Source organism: Bactrocera dorsalis, chromosome 2 (assembly GCF_023373825.1).
Source record: "Bactrocera dorsalis isolate Fly_Bdor chromosome 2, ASM2337382v1, whole genome shotgun sequence".
Taxonomy (NCBI): domain Eukaryota; kingdom Metazoa; phylum Arthropoda; class Insecta; order Diptera; family Tephritidae; genus Bactrocera; species Bactrocera dorsalis.
In genome coordinates, this window is record NC_064304.1 from 16,537,602 (window position 1) to 16,554,021 (window position 16,420).

At 31.1% G+C, this 16,420-nt stretch overlaps 1 protein-coding gene across 7 annotated transcripts in view; it reads right to left on the reverse strand.

Annotated features, from left to right (window-relative positions):
* Window positions 1-16,420, reverse strand: part of LOC105222833 (uncharacterized) — a 35,042-nt gene that overhangs the window by 10,546 nt on the left and 8,076 nt on the right. For 5 of the 7 annotated variants that reach the window (XM_049449081.1, XM_049449080.1, XM_049449078.1 and 2 more), the window contains exons 2-4: window positions 12,609-14,184; window positions 9,576-9,723; window positions 6,753-7,005 (exon numbers count right to left, since the gene is read on the reverse strand). In XM_049449081.1, coding sequence (XP_049305038.1) covers window positions 6,753-7,005; window positions 9,576-9,723; window positions 12,609-14,106 — 1,899 coding nt within the window. In that variant the 5' untranslated portion in view covers window positions 14,107-14,184. The remainder of the gene's footprint in view (window positions 1-6,752; window positions 7,006-9,575; window positions 9,724-12,608; window positions 14,185-16,420) is intronic. The other 2 variants (XM_049449083.1, XM_049449079.1) reach the window with 2 other exon arrangements.

A 16,420-nucleotide genomic window follows, 5' to 3' on the forward strand; every position in this document is an offset into this window, starting at 1 on the left:
GCTATCAGTGTGCGATCAGACACACCGCGCATATTTCGCTTTTTCGACGGTAAATTGTGATTTACAAAGAAATTCGTGTATACAATTCGTTAGCAGAACGGAGCAACAAATTGTTAGTGCGTATTTCGTATTTATTTACTTTTTTGTTGTTAACCGATATTGTTGACAGACATATAGTATTTACTGAAAAAAAATAGTTCTAGCATTTCTTTAGCGGAAGTAGTGATGATCGTGGTGATGCTTGTGAATATGGCGTAGAAATGTTAGGTGGATAGATATGTATTTATAAAGGTACGAAGGTAGTTTGGTAAGTAGATAGATGGAGCTGGATGGCATGAGGTTAGGTTAGCAATGGATTTATGAGGTAAAACAACAAAGAAAAAATTGAAGCGAATCGAGCCAAATCGTAGCAAACTGCATCGAATTCGAGCACCAATAAACATAACACAAATCAATATGGAATGAACAGAACAAATCCAAAGCAGAAACAAATTGACAGTTAACCGTATAGAAAAATTGGGAAAAAAATTTTAAAATCTGCATTTATTAATTGGTTTTGTTTTACACTCATACGCTTTTTTGTTTGGTGAATTTTCGTTCATTTTTTTTTTTCAAATATTTACTCTCGTTTCTGTACAAATTTACAAGATGTAGTATGTTATGTATATACTTAGTAGCATTGAAAATGGAAGGTTAGAAAAAATATCAAACATATTTACAGCATTTTTATACAGAATTATGTTTACAATGGAATTTGGAATTTGGTTTTATGTACAAATGGTACAGCTGAGGAACTAAAGCACACAATGGAAAATACAAAAAAAATATTTAAAAAAATTGTAAATAATAACCAGAAGAGAAATGCCAAAGTTTCGGTTAACGGTAATCGTTTTTATGAAAGCTTGACTGTTTAAATAAAAAATTATAAAAGTAAATAATGTATTTTGTTGGGCGGGGTGTATATCGAATTTGTAAGAAAAATAAAACATGTTAAAAAATTAAAATACAAAAAAATATCACTAACAAAGTTAACTAAACGGAAATCAATATGACACTCTCAAAGCAGCAAAAAATATACATATAACATATAATATATAAAAAACTCTACCAAAAAAATTAACAAAAAACCGACTTCATTATGTATGCGCATAAAAAAAATTATAATAGAAAAATAAAAATAATTAAAATAAATGAAATAGTACTTGTATGAAGTTAATGCAATCACGCAAACTTTTTCTCGTTATATGAATGTGTACGAGTGTGTGCTGCTTGCGCTTTTGCCTTGTAGATGACACCGAAAAAATCCAAAAACAAATGCAAACATTCCTGCTGCCTAGTTTACCCAGTCTGGAAACAGTTTTGATTGAAAAATGTACTTGTATACAGATATGTGTGTATATGTGTGTGCGTGTATCCTTTGTTATCCTACACAACTTATGCCTATGATGTATATGTATATATGAGTGTATTTGTGTTATTTTATTCTTTTATTTGCGCTTGTGGTTTTCATGTAAATGAGCACTTAGCAATAAGTTTATAAATATATATACATATATATAAATGTCGCAGTGTTTTGTGAGGCACAAACTTGTTTGTTGCTGGTGTACAATAAAAACCTTTGTTTTTCATGAAATCCCTAATGAAAAGCAGTTGTATACTGTCACATATATTGTAAAAAGGAGTGTATGCGTGTGTTGGTTTTGTATTATTTTTATAAGCATAGAAAATAAATTAGAATAAGTACTCTTAGTGCGCTCGCAAATAAACCGGAGTTCATTATACTATATAGTTGGGTGAATGTGAATATAAAGGTACATATATATATATACATACGCTCGTACTAACTATCTAGCTAAGGACATAGGAGGCTAAAGTAGTAAATAAACAACGCTATGTTTATTCATATTTATTGTCTCTATTGGTTTTGTTGATACAACTCTCCGATTGACGACATTTCGATATTGATTTTTGATTAGCATTTTATTTAGCTTTGATTATTGCTTTCGTACGCTAATGCTCTCGGCGTCATTAGCGCATTTTAGCGCCGTTTGTGCTTTATCCAACTGCTTTGTGGCAACTTATTTTTTGTAATCGATTTGTTTTGCTAATTGTTTATTTGAGTTCGATAATGAATTGTAAAATCAAATTATACTTAATTTTCTAAATAAATAAAACTTTTTTATAAAACTTCTTTATAACTAGCTTTGAATTAAAGACTCTTTTGAGTCGAATTTCCCGATAATTTCAAGCGATTTAGAAAAGTCGCACTTTTCCAAAATATATTTCTTAAATTTAAAAGTTAAAATCTTGCGTTATTTTTTATCGGTTAGGTAATGTTTTACAGTAATTAATGAACTTTTAGACGCTTTTGATAATTCGAAAAAATTTTAGACTGCAAAATACCATATAGTTTAAAGCAAAATATCCTATATTTAAATCTAATAGAAAATTAACTCTAAAATATTAAAGAACTTGAACGATAGAATAGTTCTTTTTCAAGCTATCGGCTTAAAGAATTCATTTATGGCAGTAGAATTAAAAAAATTGTCATTATTTTTAAGTAAACTCATAAGACTAAGAACATAATAAGATGCCAAGCTAAGCGTCTTTCAATTTTTTTTACTAAAAACATGAATTGCTTCAAACGTAAGAACAAACAAAAAATTTTTTGTCATGAAATTTTTTAACGCTTTTAGAATTTAGTAAAATAGCAAAAATCTCTCGACGATATTTTGCGGTGGCAGAAAGCAGATTGCTGCGCTATGTCTACTATGTATATCTTCGATTTATTCTACAAGTATAGTCCACTATCAATATGACTGCATACATATTAATATATAATTTACTATATTTTTTAATTGTACTTTAATTTTCTCTCAATGAATAAGTTCTATTGCATAAAAGTTCTTAGTCTACCAGAATAACTGTTTTTGAAAAAACCATGAAATAAAATGTTATAGCATTTTAAACAGTATTTTTAAAATCCATCTTACAACCTAAAATCATGGAGAAATGATTTGTTTTTTTGATTTTCAAGCTAATATGTAATAAAATCATTCAAAATAGATTTACGGATATTTTTAAACAATTGTTGCCAATAATGCATATATTTATTTGGCAAAATAAATGTTTATCAAATCTTTAATAGAAATTCAAATGAAATGATCAGATTTGTAGGCTTTAACTGAAAAATATTTGAATTAGTTTTTAACCAAATATTGTTTTATAAAAAATCATTAATTGCTTTGAACAATGGTGGGCAATTAGTGACAGAAAAAAATCTATGAAATGCAATTTTTTAAGGTTAGGTCGCCTTGATAAAGCACATAAAGCAAACGAATTAGTTTCTACCGTTATATGTATCTAATAATTTAGTGCAATTATTAAAATCTTATCTAACAATTAGCCTAATCCAAATTATTTCACGAACAATTTAATAAGTAATCATATTTGACAGAACAAATTAATGAACGGGACGAAAGTGACTAACAATTTTTACAATATTTTCAAAGACTTTTTTAATTTGTGAACATTTCTACTAAAACTTTTCGGTTTTCGCGAGTTTATTGAGTGAACCTTGCGTTTTTGAAAACGTATATAATATTTTACGACAAAGCTTATCAAAATTAATTGAACTTGAATTTAAATAATTGCCTTATCGAAGCAAAATTTTCGATTACGAAGTATAAGTTAGTATTAATGTATTATTTACGCATTTCCAAAAGGATCTCTACATACATGTTTATGTATGTGAGTAAAAAAAAAATATATTTTTTATTTTATACATACAAATTCAGACGCATTACTACGAAAGAGGGTTGTAAGATGGCAAACTATCTTGGTGGGATGGACTGGGTAAGACAGCACACACAAGGACACACACATTTAGGCTTACAAATAAATAAGTTCAAACAAAAATTTAAACAATTCAAAAAGGCAAATAAATATAATTAACAACAAAATAAAATATTTTCGTATATTTAAGGAAAATGTTGCCGTCAAGTGTTTGAATTATTCAGCAGCAACACATTGTTGTGAAAACGCGCCCTAAATCAGCTTAATTGGCTTTGCTCGTGCAATAAAAATCGAAAAAAAAAACAAAATTCATTTGAATTCTACGCGCACAGTATATGTACATATGTATGTGTATAACTAAGATTTTTTAAATAAAATTTTGTAGCTTCATTGAAATTAATAACTGATTTTTCGTTTGTTGGATACATCGGCAACAAGGATCGTGTGTATGAATAAATACTGGAGGATTATAGTTATGGGCATTATTATTATTTTTTCTTCTTTTTTTTTGGGTAACAAAAAATGTTTGCAACATTTATTGTTGTTGTGCGACTGTTACAATGGTAGTGGAAGTAGAAATGGAAATGAGATATTTACAAATGATTGTTTGACGTCCGTCGTTCGGTGAAAGTCGAAGCTGTGCAATTAACAGTCTGTGTATAAATTTTACTGTGATAGAAAGCAATGCATATGAAATTTGAGGTGAAAAAGGTTTAAAACTTGTCGCCGAAAATGTCTAGCGTCCGGAACAGCAGACAACACTTCGTATATAAAGTAATGAATTAAACTTAGAAAATTCGGACGAAAATCGAACTATGGGCATAATGTTACTTCTTTTTCTTTTGTATTGGTGTAGACACCGCTTACGCGGTTATAGCCGGGAAAGGACACAACAGCCTCGGATGAGAGACTATGACTTCAAAATTAAATTCTGCAGAACAGATTGGACTTCTATCAATTATGCAAGGATCTACTGTTGAATAATTGGTATTTCAATTAGCTGATAATTATTTTTTTAAATGTCATAAGCTCTGTTAGCTATTTTAATTTTTTTTTTCGAAACCAGTCGACTGGTCCGATCTGAAGTAGTTAAGAACTAGTTAATTCAATTACGGTCTATGCTTTAACCATTTAGTTAGAGTATATATATATATACATATATATAGTATGTTCGTAAGGTGACAAGTATGAGTATTCAACTAAATAGTGCCAGCCTTTTCAGTACAGAGTAAATGACAGAGCAAATGCTTTCAATATATTTTTATCAGAGTACAATAGTTGTCGATTAGTCAAATAAAAGTTAAATAGGAAGAAAAACGAAATACAGAAATACATATCAGATATTATGGTTTCAGTTTCAAATAATTATATGTAATATGTATATAATTCATATATATATATATATATTTATATATAATATTTAAGTATAAAAATATTAACAAACAAGTTTTATTTACAAAAGTCAATTATTTACAGTTATGTGTGTTAAAATAAAATTTTCGAACAAACACAAAAGAGAAAATTATATAAAAATTTAAGTATGTTTATATATATGCGTGTATTTTTTGTGTTATAATTATGTATTGTATGCAAATTTATGCAATTGCTTTAGCTGCTTTATTTATGTACAATAGCTATTTAACATCAAAACATAATGACCACCGCAATTGCTTGTCAATTTAATTAACCGTCATATCAACCATTTTTTAACTTTATTTATTTTTTTTTTTAACTTCCTCGTGTATGTATTTATGAATAGGTATTGTATTTATACATATGTATATTGTTTGAACACTTCACCAGCCATTCGCTGACTTTGTTTTTTTGATTTATTTTGAATGTTTTGAATGTTTTGAATTATATTTGAAAAATACGTATCTTACAAAAGTTGGGACGGGTTAAACTGCTAATCCGCTAATACGTACGCTTAAAAAATAACATCTTTCTTTTATTTACGTTCAAAACGTTAACGTTATTATATGTGTAAAAATATTGTTTGCCACTAAATTATATATATTTTTTATTCTTTATATTTTTTTCTTTTTAACTGTGATTATTTGCGAGAGAGAGAGGACCCTTGCTATGAACTAAATGAGAGGCAAAGATGAACAAAAAAAAACGAAAAAAATTTAAGAAAACGCAAAACTTTCGGAATTTTCGAATATTGAATGGACTAAAATATCGATTTATTTATATATATAAATATGCATTTTTCAATGTATGTGTTATGTTTTGGAGTAACTATTTACAAGTATACAATTTGGTGTTTGTGTCTGGCTTTTCCTGCATTTATTAGTCATTTTTATCAAACCAACTAAAAGTAGAAAACTAAATGGATAAAACATATTCTTGAAATTTACATATATATGAGTTAAAAACCAAAATTATATATTTACTAATTTGCGATAGAAATTGAAAAATACTTAAAAAATAATTTACAAAATATAAGCTAGTGAGAAATGAAAAACAAACAACCGAAAACATAGATTTAATTAGCATTTAAAATGCGGGGAAATTGAAAAATCGTGATGCACATAAATATGTATGTATGTATAAAATATTAAATAGTAAATGCGTTAATGAAATACCCTAACAATAAACTTAAACGATTTGCTGTAGAAACCTAGCATGAATCTTTGCTAAAACGGGTGCAATAAAACGAAATATGAAAGTTGTGAAATCAAAAATTAAACAGAAAACAATATATAACTGGATGAGAAAACATAGAAATGCACACAAATCAACAAAACAAATTATACATAACTCAAATCACACAATAAGAACTTAAAAATATATTTCCAAAAAAAACATAAATATATCAAAAAAATCATAAACAAAAACTTCGTATTTTCTTTTGTTTTTGATTTTGCAAAAAATAGACAAAGAGCGTGACAGACAGTTAGATAGATAGCTAGAGAGTGAGTTTGAATAGAGGAAATAAAAAAAAATTAATGCTTACAATCATTCATATCATCATAGGATCTCATTATATACTGATCCGATGAGGATAGTCTTGAATGCCCGTTGTTGTTGTTCAAATTGGGATGAGCTCCCCCCCTATGTTCGCTTTGTTTTAAAACGCTACGCATCGCCATGGCAGATGGATTCGTTTGATGCATATACATACTATCACCTTCGCACTCACTTTCTTTATATTGAAGAACATTTTTATGTTTTTCATAGATAACCAGGCACCGATGACATCCTTTCCTACAAATATTTATGTATTCATGTAATATACTTTGCATTTCGGCACAAACAAAAAATGTTATGTCAAATTATTTATTGCTTATTTCAATTGTTTAAAATGTTTAATATAAAACGAAAAATAAATACTAAAATAAATATTTCATAAATACGTATATGTAAGTACTCATAGGTATGTATTTTGAGGTAGGTAGGTAATGTGAATATGTTTTTGAACTGCATGTGTGTGCAGTTTGTTTTCAAAATTTTTGTTTTGTTTTGTTTTTTTTTTTTTTCAAATGAAGTTAATTATGCTCAATCAACGTTTAAGGTTATATGTAAAATACGTTTATAAATATTTATGTAATTAGTATGTGTAAATTTATTCAAATGTAATTGACAACTTGTTGCGAAAACGATAGTTTATTTCATTAGGAATTTCAAAAATTAGTTCTCAAATCAAAAATTTGGTTTGTGAATTAAATATTTATGCAATGAATAAAAATATAATGGAGAAAAATTAAGGGTGATAAAAAACAGTACGGTAAATGTAAAAGAAAGAACAAATATGGAGATTTTTATATAGATATGCAGAAAACTGTGCATTATGATATTCACAAGCATCGTATAACCTTAAAAATGTTATGAAAACGCGAAAGATTTATTCGACATCTGTTATAATTCCCACAACTGTCGGTTTTATGACTGTTATTCGAGCGAGTTTATGTTCTAAGCTTGAACAGGCTGGCAACAACCGGTATCAAGCCTTTAAGATTTATATAATAAAGGCTTATTCCTTCTAGGGACTGACCTAATTTTTGCTTATCTTACACACTGGTCTTTGAAAGATCAAAATAATCATAGGATATTATCATTTCACGCTAAAAAAGTTTAATTCTTAAAATGTTAAGCTCAATCTAAAATATGTTTGGAAAACATATTTCGACATGTAAATTTTGGATAGATTTACAAAATTCTCGCCTTGAGGTGCAACTGCCGAAAACTGCCTCGGAACCGAAATGAACGATATTATTACTTTTTTAAGGGAAAAATTTATGTGAATTTATATGTTTTAACTATATGCAATATTCTTTTTTATAGCAGTCGCGTTCTAATCGTCTAATAAAGCATTGACTTGTTTCAAACGCACAAATTATTATGTTTATGTACATATACCTATGACCACATGTCTAGGTGTAAGTCTACATTATAGTTCGAAATGCACAATTTTTCACAACCATGAAAAGTGAACAAAATAAACTTGAAATGTTTTAAAAAGTAAACGATATCATAAAAAATACAACTCTGTAAAAACGGTATATAAAATACGCAAAAAAAAGGAATAAATGTTTTAGTAAAAAAATAAACACTGTGATAGAAATTAGAAAACATAATAAATAACGTTATGTACTGTGCAAAATACTTGGAAAACATTTGTTTCTCTTTTAGAAAAAAGACACATCATAAAGCGTTACTGAAACTAAGAGAAATTCAATATTGTAAAGACATACAAGACAAAACAAGCTGTTTGTATTTTTTTAATCAAATTGTTTTTTTTTTATGTATATATTATGTCTGTGTGTAAGTAGTTTGAATAAAATAATCATTAAAAGTATGCTCATAACACATTTAAGATATTTCTTTGTCAACACGTTTGTATTTTGCTGCTAAAGAACTTAAAGAGTTATGAATTTTTACGATTTCTCAACAAAAAAGTAAAACTATTTCCATTTCAGCTACAAAATAACGTCATTATCAAACAACTGGTAACAAGACAGTAGAGAAAAAGGACAGTCACACGAAAAACATGTACGGAAAAGAAAAAAAAATTAAGATTAATTTCAAGAACGCACACAAGAAAATGCGCGTTCCAGTTAAAAACAAATTGTGTGTTCGAATGGTATCAAGCAAAGGAAGAATGATTTTGTATTAAAGAAAAAATTGCAACAAAGATTTAAAGAAAATATTTTCTTAAAACAGTGTTTTGTAAGAATGTCAAAAGCCAACAAAATTAAAAAAATAATAATAATTTATTTTTTTTAACAAATACGTTACACGCAAGTATGGTGTGAAAGAGCAAACGTAAAACTCTGTGGAACAATACAAGGAGCGGGAATAGTAGTTAACGTAATACGGGGACCATAAAAAATATGATTTTTTTTAAATTAGGTAAGCACATTTAATACGCATACCGTATTTAGTTGCAACAATTTTGTTACCATTAAAAATATATTTATATATGAAAATATGTATAAAATAGGCAAGAACAGTACAACAACTTTATAAATACCAACCTATATTTATATAAAATTGTAATTTTAAAATTCTGAATCATAAAATTTAAGCTTAATTTATTTTACTTGTTTATTTTATTTTTTTTTTTTTTGAAAATTTACCCCCAAAAAAGTGTTTGCCAAAATTTTAAATATCTGCATTAATTTCTGTTTTTTAGCCCACTGCTTTGCATTTATTAATAATGTTTTTCTTTAAAGCGCTGAACTGCTGCTCAATTAAATATTATATTATAAATTATAATATTAAATACTATATATTTAGATACATGTTTGAAAAGTGAAGAGAACATTTCAACTTACTCGTCAACAATCAAATATTTGTTACCATCCGAAGCCGCACATTTACCACGATAACTGAATTGTGAGCCTTTTATATGAATAGACTGTTGATAGCCAGATAGGAACCATGAACCTTCCCAACGTGCGGGAAAAGTGCAATTTGTTGGAACTGCCAATGAAAATATAAAATAATATTTAGTACAAACTTACGTAAATGTTAAAAACAATAATCAATATGCATTATCGCAAGTTTTTTTAATTCAAGATTGGAATTTCCCGTTATTCTAGAACGCGAAACAATATTTTTTATAAATATACAGACAATTTTTTGACCCCTGACAATTGAGAAACAAAAACCGAGAAATCACAAACTGTAACGACGATAATAAAATCACTAAAATATTGACAGTTCATAAAGATCAGGCAGATTAACTTTTTATAAACATACTATACAGGGGATTTTATTCTAACCTCTCTGCAACCTAATAGACGACGACACAATAATAATTATTCTTAACAAGTTTTTTTTTAAATGTGAGGTTGGAATTTTCCGTTATTCTAGAACCGAAACAATATTTTTTATAAACCTACATTTGACGTTCTGACCCCTTACAATTGAATTGAAAAGCAAAAACAGGAAATTACAAGACAGATAGATTAATGTGTCATACGTATACTATATATTTCGGGGATTTTATTGTAACTTATCTGTGACCATATTGACGACGATAATCATTCCGAGAAACACAAAGTTTATCTCTAATCTTCTCTATGTCATATAACGTTTTCATACATTTCATATACTAATAATAATACTAAGCGATGTTCATGATTGCGAATACTCAAATTACTCTTCAATATATTTGGTTCACAGTCTTGCTGGAATAACAGACGAAAAAAAAAACATACGATTACCAGTAAAGCAGAAATCAACCCTCTAAGATAAAAGAGAAGATGATCTCCTAAGCTATGTAGTACCAGCTGACATCCTTTTTCGGTAGGTGACAACAATACTAGTGACACGTGACCTAAATATATCGCATGACATTTACTGTTATGGAAAGTTGAAAAGCGGATTTAAACCTGTAGGAGCCAGCATTCATAGGATAACTTTAACACCACTCACCACTCGGTAGACATTATACCTTAATTACAGTCTGTCATGAAAATTATTCTTATAAAATTAATTTGTTTGTTGAAAAGCGGGATCAAATCCGCAGAACCTTCATAGGGAAAGTGTAGAAATTTCGAACTTAATGAAATAGCGCGTTAAAAAAAAAAGCTTCTTACTTGCAGTTGACAGCATGAATTCGACGACAAATTCTCGATTTGGAATTCCAGTCTTCAATAGAAATATTCTGTTCAATTATAAACTCATAAAAATATCTATCATACATGGCACCCTAAATGTCGTAAATGCATATTTAAGGCACATTCAAGTGAGAATAACGGAAATTTCGTCGAAAATTATGCAATCATAATGAACTTGCATTTATAATTTTATGTATTGTATGTATCCGATAATCACATTAATATTCAACACACAAGTACATATATACACATGTAAGTAGCGACATACATACTATTTATCCAACGACAATGCATAATTAAGCCTTCATTTCGTACAAAAGATTTGTGGCTTTTTAATTTCTGTAAATTGTTCGGATTAGTGGCATGCAACCACCCTGGGCACGAGTGTGTGAAGAGAAATGGAAAGTTAAAGAAAACGAAAGCGTTATGTAGTGTCAACCGTGGACAAAACGAAGCCCACGACGCAACAAAGCGTAAATGCTTATGAAAATGCAGGCATATTAGTGAGTTCAGACGCGTTTGAAGAATATAAAAAAGTAACAATTACCTACTGAGCGTCTCCCTTACCGTCAACCGTTGAAGGCATTGACAACATATTTATGTGCACGGTGCACCGAGCGCTGCTGAAATGCACAGCCAAACTCATTCAAACAAACAAATACATATGTAGATATCTACAAGTATATGCACGACAACTGGAGTACCCACTTCGACTAATAGATACTCCGAGACAGGAAAGGAATGCCTGCACTTTAGTGTAATTTTTTATTATATTTTACGTACGTTTTGTAAACGCCGCAAATATGTTACATACATATATACGTTTGAGTTAACTTGTATGTACACCGTAGTATGCACTTAGGGGTGACTTGACCGCTGTGTACTCAGCACACTTACCCTATATCGGAGGGACAGTCGACACTGCTGTGGACTGTAAATATGTGCCACATTCCGGGTATTCGCCATGAGGCACAAAAGGCGAGACTCTTTTCAACGAGATGTGACAATAAAATACTTTTAAAGGAATGATGCAAATAACTTCTGCAATATAGCTTAATAACAAGTTGAATCTGGCATTCAAAATAAAAATTCAAATATTACAAATTCCATATATACATACATACATATGTAAATATGTATGTATCATACAAGTTTTTTGATTACCAAATGTCTGATTGGTACTGATAATTAGATAATTATATTAAAAACTAATAAATATCTATAAAAGGCAAGAATCATAGCGTCAAAAATTAAAATGGTTAACAAATTTACGTCAGCCATGTATAAGCTTATAGCATAGAGAACAATATATAGTTCTACTTGTATGACAAAAATTTTTTTCGTAAAGCGATAAAATTGATAAACCGAATTAATCAACCACATCAGGTATACTACAAAATATTTGAAATCTTATTCATTAATTTCATAAGAATTACTAGTAACAAGCTCCAGAACATAAAGCCACTTCTGCAAGAATATGTATGTTCCCGAATCTCTGTAGCTCGAAAACGGTATAAACAAATTTATTTACGGTGCACCATATGGTTGCTAACTATCAAGGTAATAGAGTTAAAAGAAAGAAAACATCAACTGGACTTTTCCATTAGAAACGGCATTCTCCTATTAAAATCAACTATTTTTTTAACTTCTATCAAAAAAATATTTTTTGAATATTTTTGGATATTTTTTGAATATTTTTTTTTACTTTAAAGAGCAAAAACTAAGAATATAAGAAACACTCACCATCTGATCGTCCTGTCCAGCAACTGGCCGGCGCAGTTAAACTCAGCATAAATAGTGATAAAAGCAAAAGATTAGTCGGCCAAGGCGGCACACCCGTTAATGCCATAGAGAAAATGTTTGTTCGCATCAGCAGTGTAGACGAGGAAAAGAAATTGAATCGTTGTGCTGTATGCCGATGTTCTTGGCTTGCCACTCGTCTATCACTATGTCCTGCTAAGTCGTACAATTCTCTTTCATGTACGGTTTCTGCCTGTACAGCATCAACATCCACCTCCGTTTCCGCTTGATCAGCAAACATACAAATATCACTATATTCCTTAAAGCACCTGCAGTCTAATGTTGTTGTCGTTGTTTGCGAATTTCCTGATGCTGCAGCCTCAGCAAGACTGCGAAGCACAGCTTGTTGTTGGGCGATCCCGTGCCTCAATTGATTCCTTCTTGCATCGATTGCAGAAGCGAGAAAGGCAAAAGCCCGCTCAATGCCCACTGTCAGCGAGTTCGAAGTGGGTCGTGAAAATATTCTATGACGCCATTGTGCTTGCGCTTGAAGCGTTGAGAAATTATGCCAATCAGTGCTTGGGCGTCGTTCCAATGGCAGCTCATTGAGTAGCTGCGCACCAGCAAATACATTTCCTAATCTATTCTCTTCCTCAATTGGCATAACTAATTGTCTTTTGTTACTTAAACTAAAATTATCCGCTAGGCAAATGTGTGGTGTTGGTGTCTTTACTGTGCTAGACTCCGTGTGTGATGTGGGTAATGTTGACGGTAACGCCGTGGGTGTTAGTCTTTCCTGTGAGCTAGATTTAAGATCGTCCGAATCGCTAACAACAGAGTCTGAGCTTTCACCTGCATTTAGTGTGGCTCTCATTATGCCCCGGTCAAATGCTGATTCCAACGTTCCTTCAATTTCTGACTCATTTGCTAATTGTGTCTGTGGTGCTGTTGCAAAATCGTCACACATCCTCTTCAATCTTCTGGATGTCTTGACTTGCGTCGCTAAATTTACTGTAAAGTCGCGTGTATATTGCGGCTGGCGACGTTCTCGTACTTCTGTGACAGACGCTGGCCTCATCATGTGGTTATCGTCGTCATCGTTGATGTCGTCCCTCTTGCGGCTTGGCAGTTGGGACATCACATGTTTGCGATAATTTTTATGTTCACGTTGACAGCAATTGCTTCTCAGATTCGCACTCATGCTGTCGCCCCTTGTGACAACTCGCGTTTCACTGTCACCGTGGCTATAATTGTGCCTACACCGCTGCCTCCGGCCCATGTCGATTGCAATGGGATCGTCGCAGCTACAGTTCTTACTGCTGCTGCCACCGTTGTTGCAGTTGTTGTCGTCCTCCTGATCGCTGTCTACCACATCCACGCATCCTAATGTAGTTTCTGTTGCTTTTATCTTTGTCTTTGTTTTTGTTGTTGTGCATTCTGCATGAGGAACATTTTGATTCGAATTCGAGCTAGGCGGTGAGTACTTTATTGTCGCCCTCATTGGAATAGTTGTTGTTGGTGCTGCACTGTTGCTGCCACTACTGCTGCTTCTTCTACGTCTACCTTCCGCCGTCTCGCACTGCAATGGGAAGAAAGAAATGCAACATGAAATAAGGCTAATGAGAAATCTTATGGAGTAATATGTTTTTTATGTTCACACATATGTAGGTGTAATTAAATTACAAGCTAGCCTGTGTATGTGTGTAATTGCATTTCGTTAAAAAAGTCGTCTGTTGCAAAATTGTATCTTTGCTTTACATATATGTTCCTTTTTATAACATTTTAATTACCGTTAATAAAAATATGTTTGTATCCGGAAATGCAATTAAAAGGAGTGAGACATCCACAAGTACGCAGTGCTGTGTTTTTTATACATACATATGTCTGCTTACGCGTTTTAATTTACAAGGATGCATATTAAATACCTATGTCCTCCCACACATCTGTTCTACGCCAAGGGACTAATTTAGACATTATGCAAAGAAATGCGCTAAGTATTTTCCTCCCCTGAGCGGCAATATGTTTTAATTGTGCCTTAAAAGCTCAATCTGTCTGACTGGCTTTAACAGCTCCCGCACAATTCTTAGTGAGATGCTAAAATCTTATTCTTTCTTTCTTATCTTGGATTTCCGCCTTATGTTGTTATAAATAAAACCGGTATAAATTCCAGTACAGTACTTTTCACCTGATTACCCTTGTAATCGTCTTAACCTATTAAACAATACTTAACCATTCAATTAACAATCTTTTTATTGCGCAAGTGACAGTTCCCTTCAATTTGTTACAACATCTGTTACCGCTACTTAAGAATGTTTTCAAAGCTGAAAAATCGAAAAATCTATGAATGACTAGACAAATTTGGAATTCTGCCATATTTACTCCTAATAAATTATAATGAAAAAGGGATTTGTTGGCTGCAAGATGGCCTCACTTTCTAATCATATACTTCAATCAAAGCACGTATTACATGGGCTAAAAGCAATTACTAGTTCCGAATGTTTTAAATATTCACTTCATTGTGCTTATAATAGGAAATTATATGAAAATGTTTCAGATTAGATATTCAACTAAACCTTACAAGTTGTGACCGCTTTTTAAAGAGATTTAAAGAACACACCTTGACTGCCCACTTAAAACAAGTTGGTTTTTGGTAATTTTGATTACATGCAAATTAATAAAGATAGTATATTACGTCTATACGGTGGACCTCGATTGCTAAACAAATTTAAACTTAACATAATTCCAGACTTTGAAAAATTTCGAATTTGACTATAATGCGCTTCACAAAAATAAAACACTCCTTGCAAGAGCTAGATTTTGATCAGTCAATTTGTATGGCAGCTATAATAGCAATTCGATCTGAACAATTTTTCCGAAAATTGCATTATTGTCAAGGACAGGAACTCATGCCAAATTTCTTGAAGATATCTCCTCAATGAAAAAGTTTTTCATGCAATCATTTGATTCCGATATTCCAGCTATAGTGATCCGATCTAAACATTCCTTCGGAGATTACTTTCTTGCCTTAGGAAAAATTATAACGAATTTAGTGAACACATCTCATCAAATAAAAAAGTTTCTCATAAAAGTCCTTAGTTCCGATCGTTTATATATATATTTTAAAATAACATTTTTGCCGCTAATTTAACTGATCCAAATATATTTTCCATTGTTATTCCTAATCTAAGGAATGAATGAAATAATTACTTTTCCTATTACCTTCGCACATCTCCTAGCTCAACACGGGGACCTTCCATCACAATTCTCCCATGTAATAAATTTTCTTCAAACGTTTCTTATTTCCTTCTAAGTTGTAAGATACTTCATTCGTTCGAAAAACATGAATGCGTATTCCCTAATTAGAAATCTATATATATATGTACATAAAAAAAATTAAAAGTTATTTCGTTATGTGCTCGCATAACGTCCGAACCACAGCACGGAAAAACTTGAAAATCGCACAGGTATTCCTTTAGTCCAGCAGAAGATCTTGACGGAAGCCTTTTTTACAAAATCACCATCGATTGTGTAATACAAGTATATCGTTCAGTTCCGATATACATATGTATAAATGACTGGACCTTATCAGTGTGGCTTTAAGCCTGGAAAATCAACGCCAAATCTTTGGAAAAGACCCGTGAAAAGAAGATCGACAGACATTACTTCTTGATCGATTTCAAAGCAGCTTTTAACAGCACGAAAAGGGGCTTCCTTTATGCCGCTATGTCTGAATTTGGTATCCCCGCATAACTAATACGGCTATGTAAACTAACATTGAGCAATACCAAAAGATTCGTCAGGGTCGGGAAGAACCT